This window comes from Rhipicephalus microplus, chromosome X (genome assembly GCF_043290135.1).
Source record: "Rhipicephalus microplus isolate Deutch F79 chromosome X, USDA_Rmic, whole genome shotgun sequence".
Lineage (NCBI taxonomy): Eukaryota > Metazoa > Arthropoda > Arachnida > Ixodida > Ixodidae > Rhipicephalus > Rhipicephalus microplus.
Genome location: NC_134710.1, coordinates 154224411 through 154249561, shown reverse-complemented (window position 1 = coordinate 154249561; position 25151 = coordinate 154224411). Strand labels below are relative to the sequence as shown.

General features: G+C 45.4%; 2 protein-coding genes across 2 annotated transcripts in view; both read right to left on the bottom strand.

The window, feature by feature from the left end:
* Positions 1 to 1762: 1762 nt before the first annotated feature.
* The window catches only part of Prm (Paramyosin), a 28011-nt gene continuing 4622 nt past the window's right edge, over positions 1763 to 25151 (bottom strand). The window contains exons 2-14 of the mRNA XM_037428419.2: positions 21694 to 21750; positions 19991 to 20244; positions 18466 to 18544; positions 17731 to 17976; positions 17244 to 17440; positions 12839 to 13188; positions 10813 to 11053; positions 4953 to 5148; positions 4325 to 4453; positions 3745 to 3909; positions 3138 to 3344; positions 2318 to 2518; positions 1763 to 2095 (exon numbers count right to left, since the gene is read on the bottom strand). Coding sequence (XP_037284316.1) covers positions 1898 to 2095; positions 2318 to 2518; positions 3138 to 3344; positions 3745 to 3909; positions 4325 to 4453; positions 4953 to 5148; positions 10813 to 11053; positions 12839 to 13188; positions 17244 to 17440; positions 17731 to 17976; positions 18466 to 18544; positions 19991 to 20244; positions 21694 to 21750 — 2520 coding nt within the window. The 3' untranslated portion in view covers positions 1763 to 1897. The remainder of the gene's footprint in view (positions 2096 to 2317; positions 2519 to 3137; positions 3345 to 3744; positions 3910 to 4324; positions 4454 to 4952; positions 5149 to 10812; positions 11054 to 12838; positions 13189 to 17243; positions 17441 to 17730; positions 17977 to 18465; positions 18545 to 19990; positions 20245 to 21693; positions 21751 to 25151) is intronic.
* LOC142775836 (uncharacterized) lies at positions 6889 to 7722 on the bottom strand. The gene has a single exon (XM_075878048.1). It carries the CDS (start codon positions 7660 to 7662, stop codon positions 7072 to 7074), a length of 591 nt encoding a protein of 196 aa, XP_075734163.1. The 5' UTR covers positions 7663 to 7722; the 3' UTR covers positions 6889 to 7071.

Here is a 25151-nt window from a genome sequence, read left to right as displayed (position 1 = left end):
CTGCCAGTAGCTCACATTGATCATGCACAGGGATACGGTCATTCAAATTTGTACACTCGTGCTTGAATACAAGTGTAAGCAGCTGGACTTGCGGAACAAAATCCCCAAGTTTTTCGACTGTCTCTTCGGTGAGGCAAAAATAATGTTGCTGTAAGTAAACCTGAGTGCCGATTTCTTTGGGATACTACAAGCACCGTGTCAGAATCCATAGTTTTTCAGTACAAGTACAAGTGTACCTGGTGGTTTCCTGAGTACCCTCGCAAAATCAGCGTCAATGACATCCAAGTGAAACAATTATAGTACGTTATGTGAACGCCGTCTTGATATCCGGAGAGTAGCAACAAGCGTTTTAGCCTAAAAAGCTTCCGGTCACTTGATTGATCATTCTCTGACAATGAAACGTTTTCAGGTTCTTTCAGAGTAAGGGAAGCTTCTTTTTTACGTTTGCAGATAAAAGTTGGGACGGAAAGAAAATTTAATAGTATCCCCTACAATTTTTATAGCTTTGAAGAACATTTATTTGAGATGCTTGGCTAAGCACATGCAAAAATGTGTTGAAAGTCTGAGGACTACTCGCCAAGGCGTTTGTTGCCCGCGGCTGCTGACACGCTGCTTTGGTACACAAAACAAAAGCCGTCCAGCGCATGTGTTCGTGAACACCAAAACCGCCTTGGAAAGTGTGGGTCGTAGTCTCATTCATTAAATACAATTACTGTTTCACGGAGTGATTTGTGCACATAGTCTCGAACGCTCCGAGTTCGCAGTTGACGGTCAGAAACTTTGATGTCATGTCAGACTCGAAGACAAGATGAAAGCAGGTAAATGGTTTTTTGGAGGCGCCTTTATTCTTTTTGTAAAATTACACCTGCAGCGTGCACGCTCTACGACACACAAATCACATCGAGTAAAAGGAAAGTGAGAGAAAGAGAACTTTAGCGAAAAACTGGACAAGAGTCCCACAGAGGAGATAATACAAGAGAAGAAGATTTGTCAGTGGCATATGAAATGCGTTAACGTGAGTGTTACTCTCATCAATAGTCACAAAAGATATGGCCAAATACATGTTGAGAGCAACGCTCAAGGGGCGTAAAGGAAAAGGGCCAATTTTTTAAAAAGGTATCAGCGCTATACTGATATGGTCGAGCATAACCATAGAAAGTTGTGTCCGCTTGTGTGAGACCGAATGAAAAAGGCACTTTCCACCTGTTTAATTTAGCGTATATAATTTTGCATGCTTTCTTTGAGCCAACTATCTCACACAACTGGCTGCAATCAGCACGTCTTGGATTTTGCTTTGTCAATGCCGTCAGTAAAGTTTCGTTGTGGCTGCACTTCAGCACTTTATGCACAAAAATTTAGGCGTCTTCTGAAAAGGTTGTGGTGGATTCCAGGATTACTATAGCCATTGGTATCCGTTCTATGCGCCGTTGCTACAAGGTTTCCATACCACGTCTCTCTTCAAATACGGATGGCAGGTTGAAGAAGGCCGAGGAAAGTATCGCCGCTTTCGCGTTCAATTCGTTTAAATATAAGTATGGCGGGCAGAGTTTCGCGATTACTAAAAAAAAACGACACCCAGAGGACGCTGAGTATAGATTAGGGCAGTGGTATTTGAGATAATTCACACCCCGCGCCATACTGTAACCCTCTCACAGCCACCCCAAAATAAATGAGCAAGAACGCAACACAATCGTCGGCCTCGTTCTATGCATGACAGTCATAGACGAGAACGGCAGGCAAGAACAGTTGGAAACATCGAGCGTAGCAACCCTGGTGTCTGTTTATTGTAGCGGTTAGACTCCTTCGGGAACGGCGTTGTATAAGGTCTGCGCCGTTTTCGGGCGTTGCATGCTGTGGCGGCCAGGGTGCTTGCTGTCGCTCGGGATCGTCGTTAGGCTTAGAAGTTCTGGCTGGACTCCTCGGTGACGAAGACCTGCCTGGTGCCACCGGGAACTTGGCTGGTGGTCACCCAGGAGCGGTGCTTGGCGCGAATCAGGGACAGGTTGCTCTCGGCGGAGTCGGCGCGGTCTTCGGCCGCCTCCAGTTCGCGTTGGAAGCGGCGCACGCGGGTCAGGTTCTGCTGGCTCAGACCCTCCTACAAAAAGAGAGCACAACGCCACGTCACTTCTCAGCCAGTGCTGTATAAACGTTTCGCAGCGCAGGTGATTCTGCACATATAGTGAAGACTTTCGTACCTTCTCTCACCATTCACTTTCTTTTTTTAGTGTTTTAATTGTGTTATTTATAGAAGCGTATTTATTTATTTTGTGCTCGTCTCTTTCAGAGGATCCTAGCTGGCAAACGGTACAGTACGCACCTGTTCGTTGAGCTGTCGCTTGTAGACCTTGACCTTCTCGTTGAGCTTCTCGACGGCGTCGTTGAGCATGGTGATGGTCTTGTGGTCCTCTTCAGTCTGGAGCAGCAGCTCCTTGGCGCGGTGGTCTTTCTTGCGCAGAATCTTCTGCGTCTCAGCGTGGCGCTTCTTCTCTTCTTCCAACTCGATCTCAACATCGCGGATCTGGAAACAAGATAGCGCAGAAGTCGCACTCAGGGCCATTTCAGGCATAAAACGTGTGCGAAATACGTGCACAGTGCATCATCTCCGCCATGAAAGATCAGTACAGTTCCTTTACTTTTGCGCTTATGAGAGTAGGCAACGCCCAGGTGCTCGTTTTTCTTCGATTATGTCAACTCACTTAGCAGGACGCTCTCGTAGAAAGATGACGACGCAACACGCCCATAAAATGATATAACCTTATGATGATGCAAAATGCGATAGCGCTGATTCTTGGCACTTAGTGGTCAACAGTGTTAAGTGAGTGGCGTGGCGAATTTCAGTGCTTTCGCCGATTTCTTGTTGCCTAGACGCATTTAGTGCCTTAAAGTGTCAGAACTCCTGCCTGATTGAAACTACCTCTGCTTCTCTATATATGATCGATAATGCGTGAAAAAGTTCACCTTCGCGCTTCTCAAGCTTATGCGTGTTAATGAACTCTTTATCACGCGCCATTTTTATGATACATCCAAAAAAGAAAAACAGAGGCTCAAGCGGAGCGGTTGCTGGCTCCACATCAGACGTTTATCCCGAGTAAATTGTTGACCTGCGGCAGAGTAAACAGAAGCCTAGGAATGCTTACCCTAGCCTCCAGCTTCGCGATTACACGCTTGCCTCCAGCCAGAGCATTCGCTTCCACTTCTTCCAAGCGCACCTGAAGGTTGCGGACTTCGACCTCGAGGGATTTCTTGATAGACTCGACCTTGATGTAGCGCTCCTGTTCTTCCACCAGGATGTCCTTGGTGCTCTTAAGCTCAACAATCGTGCGCTGGCAACGTTCATCAACCACCTTGAGAGAGGGAAAAAAGCTGAGTCATCGCTAGAGGTACATTTCTGTGTTTGGCTTGAAAATTATCTCTTGTTAATTGCAATATTCATCTCTCGGGCCTCTGTCAATGGAGTGTGCATAGAAAAACCTCTATAAGTAAGGGTATCGGGAACCACCATTGAAGATGTGCTAATATTCTTTAATCGCGTATAAGTATTTGAAAATATTACAGGTGTCACTTTTTTAAGAACAAAAGCTACAAAGGCCGAAATGTGATGTACCTAAAGTAAGAGAGGGGGAAAAAGCTGCTGCTTGTGCTTCATCGTATGATAGTCACCTTTTTAGGCACTTAAAGATAACGTATTTATTCTTGGTAGTTTTTATTCTACTCCACGCGCGTCAGCTGGTGACTTGCACTTACCCGGAGCTCCTTGTGTAGCTCGTCGTAGTCAGCCTGCAGCGCGGAGAGCTCGCTCTCCAGCTTGTTCTTGGCTGCAGCAATGTTCACGTTGATGGTGGTCAGTTCGTTCACGCGTGCCTGCGACTCCTCCAGGGACTGCTCTGCGGCCCGCTTGGAGCGCAGAGCCTGCGGCAGATGTAAACAAGAACAGCACATGCTTGTCCCCAGCGCATCATATAATGCTGTGATATATGCATTTGTTCTACTTTTTTAAAATATAACTCCCGATATTTTCATGCAGCGATTTTAGTTTAATACATCAGCTAACTTATTCTTTAGCACCGACGTTGTGCCCAGCGCTGCTCTCTTTATTTCGAGCATAAGTAAGTCCAGCCTAAGCCAGTAAGGTCATTGTGGTAATCGTATAAATTGAATGTAGTTGTTAAAACAGAAAATGCTAATATTTCCATTAATTTCTCGAAGTATTTCATCTTTGAAGGCATATTTTTGCGATAGGATGTGCCTTGAGGCAGCACTCCATATCAAAGCTCGTTTCGAAGCCTCCAGGTAGGCGTAAGACCAGTCACTAAAGGTGACTTACGGATTCGAGAGCCACACGCTGTTCGTCCAGTTCGGCCTGCAGTCCCTGGCAGCGGCGCTGGGAAATGGCAAGCTGGTCGGCGCACTGCTGCAGTTGGCGGTGAACCTCGTCGTAGTGGGCCTGCAGCTCCTGCGGATGCGCCACACATAGCACACAATGCGTAAGTTGTTGTTGGGGGAACACAGTTATACTCTGACAGATAGTATTGCTTGAGGTTCTTTTTTGATATATTTACTCCATGTTTTTTTCCTTCTTCAAAACTACAGCACGGTACCAAGTGCAGCGCGCCAAAGCTTACGCCTGCCCGTTGCGATGAAAGGAAAACGACACCGCATATGAATGGTGGCAACATCGAAGACAAAAGTAGCACGTTTATTATCACTTAGGTATCAACCATAGCTTAGACTGCTTAACGTTAGCTTGTGTGTTTATTTGAATTCGTTGCGTCACCTTGACCTTTCTACGGCATAAGAGCCTACCACTCGGGATCTTCAGCTCAAGAGAGCGCCAAGCTTTTGGGCGTTACAAAATTCTACGTTAAGGTCACTAAATCAATAGAGTGCATGCCGGGGAGAGGATTCCTATTCGTTAAGGCAACTACAAAGTAAAGAGACGCTATCTTGCTTACGGTGATTTGGATGGCCTGCTTCTTGATGATCTTCTGGAGGTCCATGTTCTGCTTGTTGGCAGCGTCCAGAGACATCTCCAGCTCCGTGATCTGGGCCTGGTACTTCTTCTTGATGCGAGCAATCTCCGTCTTGAGCTTGGCCTCTGCCTCAGCAAGGCGCATGTTGAGCTGCTCCACTTCCAGCTGGTATTGCTTGCTGTGGATGAAACAAACCGTACACTTGTTTGTATTTTTATACCTAATAAGCGACGCTATCTCGTTAACAAAACAAACTTGAACGCACAGCTGCAGTATCCTTAGTTATCCAGGTTCGTGATCTCAATGACGCATAAGCTGCAAATCTCCGTAGAATTTAGGCTACTCTGAGCTCACACAATACTCTAGACTCGTTGACTGCGAACGAAAGAAAAAAAAAACCTACCCAAATCATGTTCTGCACGCAGATTGGGAATATGCTTTTACCACACTAAAATCAATGCATTGCGAACTTCGATAGAGCCTGCCAATTTGAGAACTTTTACTAAAGTTTGCCCTTTCTCGGCCAAAAGTCCCACTCTGTCATTCCGCATTGCTGTAAACGTAAGTTTCAAGAAGCTTCCATACAATGTGTGATAAACAAAACCTACAAAATAACGAAGTTTACACTAGCTTGCAATCAAGAAAAAATCTGCTTTATTTAGTGAAAAGCTGTTGAGCGTAATTCATGCGAATTATTTGTCGCAGTCTGCCTTGAAATCTTCAGCAAGCTTCTACCGTTGCTTGACAGAATCGCGAAGTGATCTTATGCTGCTAGATGTCACGTACTGAACGCGCTTTTTGCACACTTACGGGAGAACCCATCTTTTGAAGAAGTCTGTTTTGAATTTAGCATCATATTGTGCCTTTCGGCAAGAAACGTTGGTAGTGTGTAACTTTTTCACATTTCTTTAAAAAAAAGAAAATACCAGTGAGGGCATTTCTGCTACACTTTTTAAGTTACATTACAAGCTTTCCCGTGGTTTCTCGACGCGAAATCGTTGTGCTAACCTAAACACAAAAGTAAGAAGACGGTCAAGGTTGCGAGCTGCCTTGCGACATTTTAGATGTCACTTCTCCTGAGCTATGTTGAGCCGCAAGGACGTTGGCGCACAAAATGGTGGAGGCCCTTTCCCCTCTTCCTTCCTCTCATGCCCAGTCGACCTTCGCGACATCTGACTGAACACTGTCTTTGCTGTTATGTTATCCCATAAGACGGGGTCCTACTATGATTTCCTGGTGAGAGATATTTGCAAATTTAACCAAGGTAAATATATAAAAACATTGTGTGTTTTGTAATTCGGGATTGTTCCTACGCCGTTTTGTGTTAAACGAAACACCTTTCGGGTTACATAAAACATCAAAATTACCTTTTTTACATATGTAGCGACAATAGTGTTATTGACTTTCTGTATGAAGTCTTAATTTCAACGTTCCCTTCTTAACAGTCAAGTGCGATAGCTTCATGAGCAGATGTGCAGGGTATGCAGCAAAGGCTGACTGCTAAACAAGTTAATTATGCATATTGGCCATGTCTGCTTATTCTCGTTTGTTACCTCAGCGTTTTGCATCTGACTGTGCCACATGTGTAGCAGGAAGTGGTCGATCAAGCCACATTCATCGTTGTGCAACTTCTGTCAAGGTTGGTTTGAGGACATCAATGGAGAAACAAGCATTGCAGTGACTAAGAAATAATGTACTAAACAGAACTTTTGCACTTCAAGACAAATCCGAAGCTTGTGGCACACTATCTTTCTTTCTGCAACGAAAGATCGTATGCCACCACTGGATAAGCAAATGCAGGTGCAAGATCAGAAACTTGGATGAAAATACTGAATACTCTTACCTGTGGTCACCATCCTCTGCCTAGAGCACAGCACTAGCGTGAACCGGAAACCTGATTCACAGCACAGTACACACATTTTAAAGCCAGAAATTTAGACATTTATTCTTCTAGAGGAGACAGATTACACTACGTATGTATCCGAGGCAGTAATAAACACTGCCTGTTGTACCGGGCAGTCGGTAGTTCCTAAAGTCTTGAGGATTCACAGTTGTTGTCATCGCAAATGTTCACTGAGAAGGGCACGGTGGTCAGGCAGGTCTAGAGCCAGTAGTAGAAGTCGTAGAAGCTGAATGGCCTGCGACGGCGGTACACGGTAGCCAGAGGGTCGTCTCTGAATGATGGAACCTCGTAGGCAATGGCGTCCGGATTGAACCACTTGCGATTGTGCTCGCGGCGAAGTCGGTCCTGAACCTCCTGCATTTCGAGCTCGGCCATCAGCGAACGGTGGTCCTCCATGGCGCGAACGTGACGGTCGTGGGACGAGTGGACGTGCAGCTTTTGCTGGTTTCCGAAGCGTCGGGACAGCTTGTCATCGGGATAGAGGAGGCGGTTGAGCAAAGCTCTGCTGTACTCTGGGTGCGTGATGTGCGAAAGCGACATGCTTCGCCGTAGAGCTAAGTCATCGCCGGTGTCCCAGCGCTTCATCAGACGGTACATGGAGGGAATCCTCGGGTAGCGCGTAAGGAAGTAAGAGTCGTCGAAGCGCCTGCTGGCGAGCAGAGCGCGCGGAGGCATGATGCCTTCTCGTAGGTATAAGTCGTCCACGGTCTTGCGGTACAGGCTGTCGCCGTACTGCTGGTTCCGGTCGTACACCATGTGGAGGTAGGGCTGTCGTCGACGGGTTCCCATGGTGGATCCGCCGAGCCTCAACTTCAAGCCCGACGGATACCCGACTGCGGTGGCGCTGGCTGCAGGCCCCTCCCCCTTGCCTCCATTTGTCGTTATTTCGAGCGCTGCCCAAGAAGGCATTGGCTCGAGCCACCGGCTCCTATTTCCAGCCGCGCGCCTCAAGGCTGAGCGTGGGTCCTCTTCACACGGCCCCCCACCCGAGTCTGGGTGACCTGATCCTCTGGGATGTGCAAGAATGCGCTTCAGGCAAGACAGCTGCTTTTGGATCAGTTCCAGATGAGGGTGCCATGTCTACATCAGGGGCATTGGCTTGGCTAGCGCTCCACGCATTCTTCTGTGCATTCAGTCATTAGCTCATCGTTACGTGGCTCGAGTTGGCGAAATTTGACGCCCTGTTCTTTCAGAATTCCTGGCGCTTCTTCCGTGTTGTCACTGGGCGCAGCGGGTTTTGCCAGACAGACTAGGCCAAGGACACACCCCCAGACTCTCAGAATTAATCGAATCGAAAAACAAAAAAAGGCGTGGCAGCTTGCGTTTGGTTTTTGAAAGACGAAAACATACATGTCCACCATTGGGGCTGGTGCATGATTCGTCCTATCTACGTTCTTTAATAAAACGGTAGCTTGTTTTCTGTTTTGCTAAATATTAAGGTCTGGCATTACCTCACATTTGTGTTAAAATTCGTCCCATTGATATGTCCAAGAGAAAAATCAGTTGTGTAGGTTGCTATATATAGCCGTGTACGCGTACAACGCTCAGCCTGGCACCAAAAAAGGCCACCATCTTGTAGCCGCCTCAGTTCTTTGGTTGTCACCACATTTTTGGATAGCACGCGATCTTCGGGGGACAGAGTGGGGTCAGAAATAGGTAGTTGGTCAGATACGCTTACAAGCGTAACCTAATGTGTAGTCTGCTCCTGTGAACTTTTATGTCGTTCTAAATTTAGGTTTCGTGAGAATGACACAATTAAAGTGTGTCGGAGACCGGAAGTACGCGGTAGGTCACGAATACACACATAGAAAGTCTAAGAACATTGTGCACGGAGCGCAGTCCTCGATTAAGCGTTACGACTGTACTGAAAAGACACACACAGAGAGAGAGAAAAGTGCAAGAAAGCTGGCTGAGCCTGTGCATCGCTGCCTACTGGGGCGTAAAATTTCCGGTGCCAGCGGCTGTGCGGATGGTTTGAAGGATTGCCTCGCGTAATGACTACTTCAAATAGCCCTGCGCCTTATCTTCAGTTTAAGTTTACATAGCCTCTTCGCTGGGTGAGACACAAAAACACGACATTGGGGAGTTGACAACGGCTTCATTCCGGAACGCATATTGTTCTGCCGTGCTGCACCCCTTACTTTTCAGCTTCCGTTTCGGCCACGTATCCCGTGCTACTTATCCCGATAGCTGGATATTTTTTTTGCTGAGGTTAGTCGCAGACGGTGCTATGGCGTGGTTACTTCCTTTTGCGCATAGATCACTGTGCACACGATTAGTGCCGAAACGCCGAGCTTCACATTTTTTTGGTAAAATATGAAGCTGAGCGCTGGAAGCGGTGTTTACGTAATGTAATACAAATCACAGTGCTACTCACATTACGTAGATTTTTTTTTTCTAAGGAATATTGGAAACACTTGAAATTTCGCCCTTGCCGTCATGCGCCGCCCCGAAGAACCAGACACGTAAGCCCGGCTCCGCGGGGTAGCGCATTAAGGTAGCGTATCGGCATGCTATAAAAACTGTGCTCTAGTCACAGCGCGATGCACTAAATGCTGTTCTCTATATACTGTACGATATTCTTTGGTAACACTATGCAGTGTGTGCACGTGACCCAACAGCGCACGCATTTTGGTACGTGTTGTTATGATAAACATGCATAAAATGCACGAACATCCTTCCCCTGACCACTCATAAGTATGCTTTCTGAAGTTTTTTTTTTTTTTATTGTAAGCTCGCTCACCTTGTACAACTAGACGTTAGAACCACCAATCATGCTAACGAACATTTTGTTAGCGAAGGCAGCCTCGGTTAACAAAACTCGCGAATGAAATTCGGTCTGAGTCTTACATACTGCAAATAAATTTCTGCCCCTTCATTGACAGTTTCTCTTGATGATGAACCTGTTTTCTACTCATAGATTGAATAACGTAAAGAATACAAGCAAACCGCACTTAATCAAGCCTACTATGCTTGGCAGAGAAGGATAAACCAAAGTCATTACTTCTTTGATGAAAATTACCGCACTCATCATTGAAAAAAGCAAATAGTGAAAGCGACTGCCATGTGATTTAAATTTGGTGCTGCCAATAACGTGCAGATTTTTCTATTAAGTTTACTTTTAAATACATCAGCACACCATGCAGCCCCGAGAGAGTTTCTATGACAATTAACTTCAACTGTCATCGCCAATGTTAAATTATAATGATTATGTACTAAACAAATTGAAGGTGTGTGTCAATCTTCATCGGTGTAGAGCAAGCTTTTTTATGTTCGCAAGTTTCTCCGTCCATCTGTCCTAGGAAGGTATATGCAACATACACGTGTTTAGTTGCGTCAGCCCAACAGTCGCAGTATTAATTCAGAACGTTTATAAGTGTTGTAAAGAGGGACTACAAACTTGTTATCAGCGTCTCCACGCTAACAAGTGAGAACAACATCGTCCAGCCGCTCCCACACGTAACAACGTGCCGCACATGCCTTCTTTTGCTAGCAGTGGGGTGGTGGCACCCACCACCACAGTACGCGAGGGAACGCCGGCTGTTAACCGTATATACTGCAGTACAGAAAACATACTGACTTCGGGGAAGTTACGCCGAAGCCTTGGTTGGTTTACCTTAATGCTTCGTGCCGCAGTAGTATACAAGCTAGCGGTGGCGCACAGCTCCAGTGAGCGGTGAACTCAAATGTACGCAGTCGTTCACACATTTTACGCAGGGGAGCTTGGAATGATTTTGTTTGCCTTGCAGATAAGTCATGCACGAGAATTTCCATCTACAAGCTAATTTCGTAATGCCAGAATTGCACGTTTCTTTTTTGTCCGGCATTCCTTTCTTGCATAAAACATATCCTGCATTCAGGAAAACGTTCTGGACAACCGCATGCACAGCCCTTTAGTTGGAACAAGTCCAATGTTTAACACCAAGAAAGCCTACTCACCGCAGGGCTTCGATCTCCTCTTCCTTGATCTGGAGGCGGCGCTCGTACTCGTGGCGCACCTGAGCGAGCTCGGCGGTGAGCCTCTGGCACTTGGCTTCCTCCTGCTTGCGCAGTGTCTCGGCCTCCTTGTAGGCGGCAGCCAGCTCGTCACGCTCGTTCTCCAGCCGCTTGATCTCCAGCTCGTACTCGTGCAGCCGGCGGATGGCGTCGGCCAGTTGGCTCTTAGCCTCGGACAGGTCGTCTGCGCCGGGGTGTGTGGTGCCGCGAGTTAGCCGCAGCCATGTGGCCCGGCCAATCGCGCTCCACTGATAGTGGAAGTATTAGCCAGCCCACATTTGAAGCGCGGCAGCTGGCCGTGACAACTTAGCCTTACGGGAGGTGCTTTTACTGGAGCTGAGAATTAGATGCTGTTTGCGGCACTTTTTTTTAGAGAGGGTAACCCTATTTTGATAAATACTTTCATTCCGCGTGGTCTATTTGATGCTCAACAGCTGCCAAGATATAGGACATAAGGTTAACTTACTGGTCTTGTACACAAGTGAACAACTGCGGAAAAACTGATAGAAGATTTGAATTCCCTTAAGTAGGCATTTATAAAATGTTTCGAAGCCAGAGAGTACCTGAAAAGAGAGACCTCCCACCTAAGGGTGATACCGGGCATCACTTGGAGCACTCTTTCAACAATAAACGTTCACTTCTGCCTCTCGGAAGCCCCATTATGATGGTCATGGTGGTTACTCTCCATATTTAGCTGAGGTTCGAGGTCGTCTGGAGCGCACATTTAAGCTAGATGAATGATTAGCTGCAATAACTCAAATGCAGCGCAGCATCCTCCCGAAAAAGGTTTAAGGTTCTGTCTGAAAAAAGGTTTGCAGCTCAGCAGAAGCATCCAACAATGTCATCACCAATGTGCGTCTGCCTCGTTTTAACATTACCTTACAGCTATTAAAAAAAGAATGGGAATACGACTCATTATAGTTTAGGGCCTTGCAAATGATCGCATGACTGAACGGACGCTCATGAGGAGTGATTCATTTCACTGAAAGAATCCTAAATTGAAATTATCGCTTTTAGATGGTAAAAAAAACAAAAAGCGGTAGCTGTATTGTTGAAGAAAATTTCTCTAATTGAAAATTTATAAGCAAGCTTGTTTTGAATCATTTATACCTACAGTTTTGTTACCCGTCAAGTAGCAATGCATATCACTGTCGTATTTGTTAGGATGTTTTTTTTCAGCAGAGCATAGATGAAAAAGTATTAAATGCCTTATAACAGCTGTGACGAGTGACCTTAATCAAACCGCTGTGCTCTCAGGAAACTGTGCTCTCAGGAACACATATGATGCAGGGCTAATATAGTTATTGACAGTGCGAATGAAATGATAGGCTAGTGAGAATAAAAAGGGGTTGGGTACCTATCCCACTATCTTTCAGCCTAATGACCACTGCCACAAGGATTCCTGCAGCTAGGTCGTATATTTCGTTTCTTTTTGCGTCGGCAGATTCTCGCTGACGTGACCTAGGCAACCCACAAGTTAGCATCGTGACACACGGCAAAATTACGGGCTGTGTTTTTTCCCGCGTCCGTTGTTCTGCCGCTAAAATGTACTCATCTCTGTCTTCCGTGTTACCATTTTGGGACTGATCCCGCTTAGCAGCGCTCGGCTGTTACTACACCTGCTCTTAGCTCAGGCACAAATTAAACCATGTTGGTTACTTGCCAGCCCCCGTGGAACCATGTAATGGCGCAAGTAACGAGAATGCCATCGCTACATTTTTTCACAAGCACACTTCTGTGGAGCTTAGCTGTGACAGAATTCAAGCGCGCGACTGAGGCGTGCGCTTGGATTCGGCCTCAGCTTTCCAAGTCCGAGAAGTCGCACATGACGAGCATTGGTGATGCGAGCCGTATTAGAAACGCGATCTTCGCCCGTGTTCAAGCTGAAAGTGACTATAACTGGTACGGCGACAGAGCCTCGGCAAGACGTAAAGCAGCAGCCAAAGACATGCTCGCATCGATCACGCACCGACGAGCTTCTTGTTCTCCCGCTGAAGGGCGTCTCGCTGTTCGCGCATCTTCTCGTACTCGTGCTGCAGCTTCTGGATTTCGGCCACCTTCTGGCGCAGCTCACGCTGGCTCTGCTCCAGCAGGATGGTGAGCTCTTCCACCTTGGACTTGAGGTCGATGTTGAGCTTCTCGAGCTGAGCGACACGCTTCTCCAGGTTCTGCGCATGCGCAGTAGCCTTCTCCAAGTCCATAATGAGCACCTCGACTTCGCTCTGAAGTCGCGACTTCTGCTTCTCCAAGTTGCTGCAGCGCGTCAGCAGGGCCTCGAGCTGCTCTTCGTACTCCGAAATCTTCTGAGCCATCTTGCGCCTGTGGGAAAGACAAATTAAAGGTGCGGTCAGAAGAGAACGCACATTAAGAGAGGCTGTCAAACAGTACAAAGCTAGCGCAATTATTGAGCCCGCGTGCAAGCGCTCAAAGGGCAATAATAATTAAACGGAGTCGGCTTAAGAAAGATAGAATAATAACAGTAAATGAAACACAGGAAGGTCAACCATATTCCAGCTCTATACTGAGGAACCAAAGAGGGACCGTGAAAAAAAAAGAAATAATAAACGGTTTAAAACTGTTTTAATAAAGTGCGATGTTAAAAGCTTCCAAACTTTATGTACCAAATTTTTTGGAACAAAGCCAGTTTACACTTTGTAAACATTAACCTTAGGTGTGTGATACACAGGTCACAAAAAAAGTCGCAAAATACGCATATATTTTCTAAATTTGTGCTGATACTAGTAAAACAAACTGTGTCGCAAGGTTTAAGAATGAATGCGTTCTTGCGCGTATTCCATTAGTAGCATTTGTAGCGTTTATTCGAGATTCGATCTCATATAGGTATAGGGAACGGACGTTGAATCGTATCGCTGGTTTCATCTTTCCTGAGGTTCAAACTTAAATGACAATGTGCTCAAATTATGCTGAGTGTGTACTAGATTTGCGTTAGCCGTTAAACACGGCTTTTATCTGGCATAAGTTGCGCATTCTTAAGATATGTTCGTTATCCGTTTGACATTCGCTATAAATTATTTCTAAAAAAGCAATACAGTCACGCCTCATCGACCGCGCTGATTGTGAGAGTCAAACAGTCTCATGTGGTTAAATGCGGTCAGCGCTGTCCCTGTTTGACTCTCTACCTTGCGCGATGAATTTGCAGCTTGTTCTCGTGGTATTTACTAATGAACTACCACATTAAATAGTTAATGAATCTGCAATAATGGAAACTAACACGAGTAGTTCTCTAAAATACATTTGTTCCGTGCAATCAAGAATGTGTGGTGCAACACCAACAAATAGGGTCGCGATGTTATACCCCCCTCGACTCCTGCCACCATCACTCGTCCATTCTAAGAAATAAGAAGACCCTCCATCGGCTTTCATCCTCAAGCGCCTTAACTTATACAACAAGGCACTAAATGGCGCGTTGCGAATACTCGTTGCGCTAAAAGTTGTCGCAATGCTCGAATGTGGTGCTCGAAAGGAAGGAACAAGACAGAAGGTCATTCAATAACTTGGTTCGAAGCAAAACCACACACGAGGGTAAAAGAAAATCCCACAACAGCTTTATATATATATATATATATACATATATATATATATATATATATATATATATATATATATATATATATATATATATATATATATATATATATATATATATATATATATATATATATATACAGGAAGCGCTGGCGTGACCACAGTATAGACGCAAAGGACGGTAAAGTGTGGCGCCGCCAACAGTCCCCAGTTTGGCGGCACAAAACTTAGGCATCAGCACTTTCCTCCAGTTTTTGGGCTTCGTCCCGGTGAAGATAAAGCGGATCAGGCTCGCGGAGGAGGCGATGGCCCACCGCTCCTCACTAGCAGACAAATGGCAACCGATGGGAGCAAACTAGAGCGCTTCCACTTTCACAAGACGCGCTTTTGAACAAGCTTTGGAGGCCGGTTAGCGCTAACACTATAGGCGCAGTGTTCTTCACTGTCGCCACGACTCACGGGCCTTCAAGTGCATCGCTTCTTAACTTGTTCGTTGGCGAACTATTGGGCTTACTTAGTCTACTTGATAGGCTGAAAGAGCGAATGCGGTTATTGAATGAGCCATGTTGACTAAGTGGCCATGCTCTCGCATTCCTGAGCTTCTCGAATCAGCTCAGCATGTCATGTCTAAGCATTTTGTATTTGTCAGTTTGAACAACATATACGATCTGCGACGCCTTATATGTACGACGTCCCAAGCTATCATAGATGATTGATACTCGATACATCGCGGGATTGGAAATCTCAACCGCCAAAAATTTTGCTGTGATGAACAGTAGTATAGACATACTGAATTACTTTGTGTGTTGAGAAAGGTCTGACGAATACGGTTTGTCTATCTGTGGTACGAAGGAGACGTACGTACTCAAGAGAATAGATGACACACTCATAGGGTGTTTAGGCGTGCGTGATATATACTACTATGCACGCCTCATTTGCACTGCCCGAAAAAGAGCTTCACATTGTGTCAGTGAACGCGTCCTAGCAATTCTCTCTCACTTGTCCTCTGTAACCGTAATTTTGCATGCACTCACAATTTTATTTCGTCAAGCCAACCAGGAGTATCATTGCCGAAAAGATGCGTTTGGGGAGACAGAGATTCATTGCAGTGGCTGTGCGATAGGATGTGCGAAATAATATACACGAAGATCGTGTTCCATGTACTCTAACTTGGCTGATCAAGTTTATTCAAGAAGCGTACCAAGGCAACTGCAAAACTACGTGCGTCTGACCATAATAACCTTGCCGCTATGCCTCATGTAGCAAAAAAAAAAAAAAAAACCTCTCGGAACCAGATAGTTTGAAGTTGTTGTTTTTTTTACTTTCTACCCAGCAAGTTTAGTCATATCGCAAAGTACATCATCGGCAGTTTTGTGGGTCGCGTGCACGAAGTGATGATGCTCCTTCTACGGGCATTGTGCGAAATCCACATAAAGTGGAGAAGAGTGTATCAAATTATTCTCCATTTCAAACAGTTGTAACCATGCCTATACGAAATTCCACGCAAAATTATACTTACCCGTGCATCTAAAACGTACACCGTCGCTTTCGACACAACAGGCACGGGGCCTCTGCAAGGTCACTTCTCCCGACTAAATGAATACCTTCTCGCGTCATTAGAAGAACCTATGCCGACAAAACGGCGCCGCTTTGGCGTGAGCCGTCAAACCAGATAACTAATTTCGGCGTATTGTGACGCGACAGAGTGACAATGAACATGTTGCCAGTTTTAAATATTAACTTGAAAGAAGGGTCTCAATTGTGCTCCTTAATAACAAATTTGCTGTAGTATGCTATGCTGCAGCTTTGTTGTATAATGCGGTCAAGCATACACACTTATGTGTGATGCGGTAAAGTGTACTCTACGAGCTATTGTCTCTCATCGCATTATTTATTTATTGTAGTATTTCCCGAATCCCTCGTATTAGAAAACTGCGTACGCCATTGTATTTTTGCTGTTCTAATTCCTGATGGCCGGTCATTTGAGTGCATCTGCGTTCTCTCTGGTGTCGAGTGCTTCTTAAAGGGAATGCAGATAGCTGAACCGAACTTATCCGAAGCAAGAAAATTCACATCTTAGATAAAAAAGAATTATTTAAAGACAAAATCTTACATACGCCTATAAGACGCGCTTTCCTATGTGTGAAGGAATAAAAAACAATCATAAAGCATAAAGCGCACTCACATTTTTTTCTCTTTTTTACCTGTGTGCTCTCACACATTACGAGAGAAGCGCTTATATCTAAAGTAAGCACTACCGAAGTGAATACTGAATTGTTTTCTCAGTTTTCGTTCATTGTTCGGTAATATATTGAAATCTTACTTGTTTGGTTGAGTGGTGCCATTCTATATGAGGTACCCCCAACGGCTCACTTATTGAATGGTCCGATCACTCATTAATGAATATTCTAAACATCCACATGTTCTTATGACTATCGAACTTTGTGAAAATGATATTTATTGAAGTAACTTGGTTTGTACATTGGTGCCAGTTTCATTTGTGTTCAGTAAGGCTGTAACTATAATTGTTCAGCTTCTGCAAGGCAAGCGCTTCAACCGATTGCGGATCCTTTGTTTCTTGATGTGACTACAGTCCTTCGTTTCATAATCATGATCGAATCTACAGAAAAGCAGAGGGTGGTAGTGAAGGTCCGGTTAAAATTTTCCTTTCTCGCTGTTTGAGGGATTGTGTCTTACTTTGCTGTAAACCGCGGGGCTATAATTGAAAACATGGCTCTTCAAACAACATACGGAACTTTCTGAAAACTTGCGACAGGGGCAGTAGCTTGAAGAGTCTGCTAGCGTGACGGTAATGCTGCATCACGTACCTGAGTTCCTCAACTTCGTCAGCATGGGCCTGGACTTCAGTCTCATACTTGGTCTTGTAAGCGGCGGCATCAGCGTTGGCTTTGACTAGCTGCCTCTCGACTTCAAGCCTAGCCTCGGATTCTTCTTCCAGCTGAACCTTGAGAGACTCGATCTCAACCTCAAGAGTGTGCATCGAAGATTCCAGGCTGGCGCGTTTCTGCGGGAATCACATCATTTTTTTTATTTCTCCTTAATCTACCCAAATGATCTATTTTTCGCTTTCGTACAAACGTAAAGAGTATTCATCTAAATGCTGATTGTTTAACGTTGTATTCCAACAACAGTAACAACAAAGCAAGTAGGCAGCCGTTCCTCGTTCTAGTCCCATGTCTTGGCACAAATGCAGCGCTTGCGCAGAACCATTCCTGGCAGCCTTGATCATGCACAAGACCTATTCGCTGCATTTCTAACTATATTCTCTAATATTGTAGCAGAACGTGTACCCACCCTCTCCTCATCTTCAAGGCGGCGGCGGGTGTCCTCAAGCTGGGTGGCGAGCTGGCTCTTGATGTGGTTGACGTTGTCCAGCGAGACCTTGAGTTCGTGCACCTCCTTGAGGTACTCGGCGTTCTCGGCACTAAGGCGGGTCCTCTGGGCCGTCACCTCGGTGACGGTGCGGTTCAGTTCCTCGATGCGGATGTTCAGCTCGTACACGGTGTGCTCCAGCTTCTCCACGGTCTTCTGGATCGTGATCTGTAAACGAGAAACGTTCTCTTATTGCTTGGCATCGCCTCACTGAACGCAAATAGATGCATTATCAAAATGTTTCATAAATTTGATTGATATACTTACAATGGTTTATTAGGAATACCTCTTTCCGTACACATATTCTTTTTCTTTAGGCAGTATTCAGAAACTAACCTAGTATGCAGCGTTCGCTCAGTTTACCGTTTGCGCGAACTCAAACCTCGTTAAGGACACAAAAAAGACGAGAAATGAAGAGGTACGCATATGGTTGTTTTGGGAATACTGGGCTGAGCTAGAAATACAGGGAGACATTTGAAAGGTTTATTATCTTATGGAGATAAGCTGCAAAAATACATTTATACAAGGACAATTGAATGATCCAGTTTTTATATGTTAATGATGCAACAGACAAGTACGACACAATAGCTGAAGGCACTTAGCGGCTATGAAAATCATTTGCCCATCAGGAAACCGCATTAAGAAAAAATGTCATACCTTCTCCTTGTTCGTGTTTTCCACCTGAGCCAAGAGCTCGTAAACTTCGGCCTGGAACTTCTGCCTCTCCTTCTCGGCCCTGTAGCAGAAAAAAGATAGAGCTATCAGAGTATGAAAAAAGAAATATCACACAATATCGGATTACAACATGAAACAAAATGGTGCAACTCTAAGTGAATAGCGGATATTCTTTGACCCATGAAAAACGAGTGCTTTGTTATGGCTTTTTTGGTGGGCTGGTTGGCTTCGACATATATTGAAATGTATAACAGCGTGGGAAGGCAGGCATAGAAGGGGGCTAAAACGTGCTCTGGCACAGCGCACGTGTTTATCATATTATTGCCGTTGAGTTGGCTTAACTACTGAAGTGCACCCACTGTTATTCTAAGGTCATTACGATAAAAGCATGGACTGCGTTTGTTCATTGCGCCTAAGTTGTGCAATCGAAGTCGTCAGTTTAAGATGCACTTCTATAAATGCACAATTAGCTGGGCTTCCACCATCCCCCACCCTGCATTTCTCTTATTAGAATGAGCAAGGTATGCTCTGACAGCAAAAAAAAAAAGAAACTCGCTGAATACGATATGATGTTCCCTAAGTTTCACTACGTGTTTTACTTTTTGCGTAACCCTGTCGACTCATGACTGGCTCACCAGCCCACAATATTCTGCTTCTGTAATTGACGAGATTAATTAAAGCTTGCAGCATTAATTTCAACCAAGTTTTAATGTCACTAGGAATGGAGCAATATCCATGAATACGTCTACGGTTGCAGCCAATTAAGGGTCCCTTGGATTTCCGAGGCGTCAGCTCCTTGATACTCTCTGAGTATAGTAATCTATCTTGCTTTATATTTCGTGAAGGGTCTTTCGAAAGCCCCAAGTGGCTCTCAGAAGAAGGTCGAGCTCGTGTTGTAACCGCTGTCAGTGGCTGTCAAACAAAATCCCATTGCCCTTCTTTCTTTCCGCTACGTGAGGGAATAGAGATAGGATAGCTTTAGTCACACCAGCTCATTCTGTGCACTGTACTGCCTTCAAGAAGGTGGTCTAACACGTTGACTCTGTGGTTAAATGTATGCCCAAAGAAGTCTATTTGTAGAATTTAGTGTCTACGGACTTGTAGTTCAACATTGTTGTCCTTCAACTGTCATTGTCTGCTTTCAGTCTACTGATATGCAAGGTGAGCTGCTTCATGTATTTTATTACGTCAAAGAAAAACAAAGCTTCTCTTGGCATGAAGCATCTCGGTACCTATTCTGATCTGTCAGTGAACATTATATAAGCAGTGCGTACGAGTGTGTAAAAAAACTGCAGTGATTGCACATTACTACGCCTCAGGACAAAGGGTTATGCGCTGTCTTTAGATTTATTGTAAGACACGAAGCGTAATGGAATCTTTTAGCAATGTTAGCATTAAGCTTGCGGTCAAAATAACCACGCTCAAAAGGTGATCTACTCTGCTAAGCTCCTTCGATGTATCCTTTAGGCGCTTTAATCAAATGTGTATGAGCGTGGCTGGGACGTACTTGCTCTTGGCCTTGGTCATGAGGTCCATCTGTTCCTGCATCTCTGCGACGGCCTCCTGGTGCTTCTTGCGCAGGTGGTGTGCAGTCTCCTCGCTCTCCAAGTGCACATCCTCGAGCAGCTTGCGGAGCTTGGACAGCTCGGTGTCGCGCTTCTTGTTCATCTCGACCACAGTCTCCGAGGAGCCCTCGGCTTCTTCAAGCCGGTCGCTCAGCTGCATCAGCTGCACCGTCAGGTCCGACTTCTCGCGCTCAATCTGCACGAAGACATGACACGTGAACCATGTCAGAGGCTCCCGAAACAGCAACTCTACAGCTTGATATCATAGCTGGATATCAGTGCTTGATATCGAATCCATAAGCTATTTAAAGCATGCAAAAAAGATTGCTTTCTACACTGCACCACACACACGGCTTCATGCTATCGTTTAATTCACCTTTTTTTTCTTTTTCATACTTAATAAGCTTTAGAACTTTATATCATGCGATAAAAAAATTACAAACACACATTTTCCTCACATCGGGACAGCACATTTCCAAGCACATGCATATTTTCTCGCTATCTTATACGAGTCAACATGCATGCTATGAAGCCTTGCAATGGTCGTTTTTTACGTATCTTTTGCATGTGCGTAAGGTTCGCGATTGAGTATGGTGCATATACGATATATTTCTTCCCACAAGGGGAACTAACCACCTAGAGCACATCACTGTAATTCACTGCTATCCTAAGGGCAAATGGGAATCCAGAAGTGCAGATGAATCGCTGCCATAAGGAATCTGTTGCTATTGTCGCTTGTCACTTGAGACATCCCCCCTCCCCCATCAATCGTAGTTTGTACGCGCGCTTAATTGGCAGCATTCCAGTTGTCTGGCCCTCATTTTACCATGTACACATCTTGCACATTAACCATGTAGCGTTAACATTTCACAAATATTCAGTAAAAGCGGTGACTGAATTTTTTGCCCTGTCGAGAGGCTTCGATGTCGTGTGTGTTCCCAGCATTAGATATTAGTCAGGTTTGTAGTCAGGCCGGATCACTCTGATTATTGTTGTTCAGTTTATACACTATACGGCTATGACCTGCAGACATCTTGACAGTTCTCTCAGGTGTATGTCCCTCTAAAGCGTTTTGTTAAGTTTTTTTTTCTTTCCTTCCAAATGAAGCACATCTTATATGCAAACAAGTCAAGCTTAAAGGGTCCACAGCACGTCGTAACAGGATTGGAAGCAACGCCACCCTTCTGACACTGCCCCACGTGCTCAAACTGCAAGATTGCTACCTGAATTGGCGTAAACTTTGTCGAAGAGGAAGCCGTACTTTCAACTGTAAGTTTTTCCTTCCATCTATTTATCTTTAAGTATGCATTGCTGTAAGATTGTGACAGCTGACTCCTGTCCTCAGTGTTTACGTGGAAAAAAAACGAAAAGAAAAACGAAAGCGCGCCTTTTGTTTTGGCAACAACGGTTTAAAAAATGTGCTGGTTAGCTAGTTGGCGCATAAAACAAGAAATAATCTCAAGTTCCGTTTCGTCGGGAACATTTGCGTAAGTTCGAAACTAATTCAAAGCACATGGTCTTTACAGAATTCTGGTATAGCACTTTTATAATCGCTTTTTTGCTTCGTTTTTTAAAGGTCAGATAAGCTATTCGATTAAAAACACTGTGCAGTCGTTGGAAAAGGTATTCATCTCGACTCCCTTACCCTTTGCCTGAGCTCCCGTTCGGACTCGAGGTCCTCTTGAAGCAGGCGGAGCTTGTCCTGGAAACGAAGAAAGAAAATATTCATGTCAATGGGGCTGCTCGAAAACGCGTCCTAATCATGATGAGCACACAAAACTATCGAGTATCATGTATGCATTAACATGCTGCAGGTCGTGCTTGCCATGGTAATGCGGCAATGCCGCACACATACAGTGCGCGAAAACCTCAGTTTGGAGCTACTGATGACTCGTACACATGCGAGTCATCAGTAGCTCCCTTATACGCAAGCAGGGCCAGAAAAAAGAAAAAGAAAGGAAACGACGCACAGAGGTACTGCCTCGCGGAGATATTTTTCTACCTTTCTGCACTAGCGAGCTACTCTGTGCGCTCACAAAAAAAGCTGACATATTATTCGAAGCGCGCAAAGTGGCTCGCCATTATGTTTCATTGCACGTGTCGCTGGTCCTTTTTCCACGTACCGTCAGAAAGGAATAAAGTACATTCCGATAGGTTAAAAATGTCTGATTGGGAAATACATTTTATAAGACCAAGAACAAGCACCGGAAGCCTGTTTCCGAGCCACCGTATGGTTCTGCCAGCTTTCCTAACAGGTTATTTCAATCTTAGTTGCGGCGTAATGTCAGCAAGTTTGGTTGTTTTTCTCTCCGGTTCAGTTGCTGCTTTCGCTGTAGCTTGTACTACAGTTTCCACCGAAATGCTGCATCCACGGAATTGGTTTCATTTCTTTGACCTCCCCCCCCCCCCTCTGTTTAATGATATCCAGGCTTGCGCAATTTGTATGATAGTAGTTGAAAGTCCGCCAGATTGTCTCTAAACTCGCACATGTTGCATCAGACTTTCAGCAATCAAATGGTCTAATCTAAGTGATCGGTGGAGTACACGCTGGCACGAACGTTACAAAGGCCAAAGAAAAGAATAAACATGAAAGTCCACACTTATTTTATTGCATATACAAAGACCCTCAAGGTTTAAAAACTTGGGAGAGGGAAGGTAATTGGAATATCAGCATATGAAAAACCAAGATGCAAAAGTGTTTTAACTTTTCTTTTTTAAGGTTGTCGCGGTGCTTTCCAGGCACACGCTAAGGTTGGAAGCGGTCGCCGCGAGATGGCTGCACTGACGAGCAACTCGATCTCGGTGCGGCGGTACCGAAAAGGCCCGGCTGAAGCTTCCTTTTATTTTAGACTCTCGCTCCTTCTTTCTTTTTTAACTTTCCAGCTCAATTTGTCTTTGCCTTCCTGCTTAAATTATTTTCGCCTCTTCTTCGCTGTCTCGCGGAATGTTCTTTTTAATGGCCTTTGCGGAATGCCTTGTGGGAGAGTGCTATCTTTGTCGATCTAGTGTTACGCTTATTAGGTAGCCATTACCTTTCTCGGGAATAAAAACCTTCGTGAGTTTTGCAATGCGGAACCTTCTGCAATCAGCCTTTAAAGGGAATCGGGCTATCACGCGGTAAAAGATGAAGAGCTGACATCGCATCTCCGTGGTTTTGACTCGGTCATCTATAGTTTTTACTTGCCGCTGTTGAAAGTTCCTCTCTCTTTTCGTCTCTTTCTCTCTCTCTGTCTCTCTCTCTCGCTCTATCCAAAATTTTTTGTGTTTGATTGTTTACTTCTTTTCGACATCTTGCTTGACAGCGGGCTCTCATTCCAAGCAAAAATAACGCATTTCAAGCGCAATAAAAAAAGAAAAAGAAACGGGAACGACTGAATGAATGGGAATTGGAGAAAAGGGCTGAGCCTTACGAAAACCATCTAGAAATCGAGTTTCACCGTAGGACGCGCGCGCACAAGGGAAGAATCGTCTTTCAAGCAATGGGAACGCACCGCTGGCCTTTGTGTCCTTTCCTTTAAGAATGTGTTGGAAATGCGCTACCAAGTTTCTTTTTGTCTGTGAGTTCTAAGTGAAGCAGTAGCGTGGGGTTTCCATAATCAACGCTGAACGAGCTCTTTTTTGCTGTTGCTGCCGCTCTTAGTGGAGACACGTCTTTTGATGCCCGTCCGTGCCACGAGACAGAAAATAAAGCGAGAAAACAAAATTGAGAATGTCTTTCTCTGCCCGAATGTCGCAATCATACAGAGGTTGGTTGTCATTAGTGATTATGAGAGCAGTTATCAACTAACACATTATAATTATATAGCGAATGTATGAACTTGTTTTTTGCCGTCAATGTTTTTCTATTGCGACGTGGGAGATAAGCGTGTACTTAAAATGAGCGGGGTAATTGAAGTGCGTTAAGATCAATTCCAGGTTAAACGCCGTCCTCACCTAGCAAGAAATAAAATTTTTGATGAAGCATATTAGTTCTGTTATTCACTTTTAAATGCAAGTACATTCTTGCGTTAAAGGGCTTCCTTACATGTGTAATTACAGTGTCTACAATATACAAAAGGACAATTTAAGTTCGTATTTCTTTGAATTAAAACCGCGAACGTTTTCTCTGCTTTTCTTTTTAATCACCGTAGCATAAATAGGGTTCCCTATCTGGTGTATTCGGGGGGATTCGCTGCTGTCCGGTGATGGCCCAGCGTTCGGAGCATTGCGAACGCTAGAGTGCATCTAACCCGACCAAAAAGCCCAGCTTCCCTTTGCCTAAGGAAGAGCTCTCTACCGCCCATATTCGGTACAAACGCAAGTTTCGCTCGTGTCGTCCAGCATCAGCGCTTTGTGCCCGGCGGACACAAACGCTTCGCGAACCTTTTCTTTGCCATCCCTACTGGCAACCGTCGGCGGCCAAACCGGGAAAGGCCTCGTCGTCGGCGGGCGTAAATAGAAGGACAGGTCGTCCAGAAAGGACGGCTGTGACAGAGGTCGTCGCGTATGACGTGGCGTCGCGTTGTGCGTGGCGCTCGAGACAAGGCGAGGAGGAGGCGCCGCCGCCCGAAGAGCCACGCTCTGTTTCCAGCAGGCAGCGCCGCCACCCCGCTGCCCAGGAGGGTCTGGCAAGCTGAGGAGACCTGCTGACGTTTATAAATAACCCTGGCGGGATCACCGGGTAGTGGCCAAATTTAGCGTCGGAGCTGACGACGGTTCCACCGTCGGTGGTGTGCGCGCGCTTTCTTGGTGAGCTCACGCCCGATCGCTCCTCACCCGCTTTCCTTGCTTGCTGCCTGAAATTTTAGAGCTGCCCCTGGGCGAGCGCGCTCCCTCACTGGGGGTCTAACCGTCGGTCGTTCGTCGCCAGGTAGCGAACGTCAAAAAGAGCGGTGGCTTCTCAGGAGGTCGCTGCCCCGGTGGCGGAAGCCCGCTCACCTGCCGGAGGCCAGCGATCTTAGGTATGACAATAAAGTACTTCGATTCCATCTGACACGACTTTTGAATCGCTCAATGGGGCAGCTGGCTGGCCCAAAAAAACAAAAGGAAGTTGTGTTCCAACTTCTCCCGCCTGTTCTATTTACAATTAAAGTTGGCAACATAACTTCAGGCACTGTGATCTAC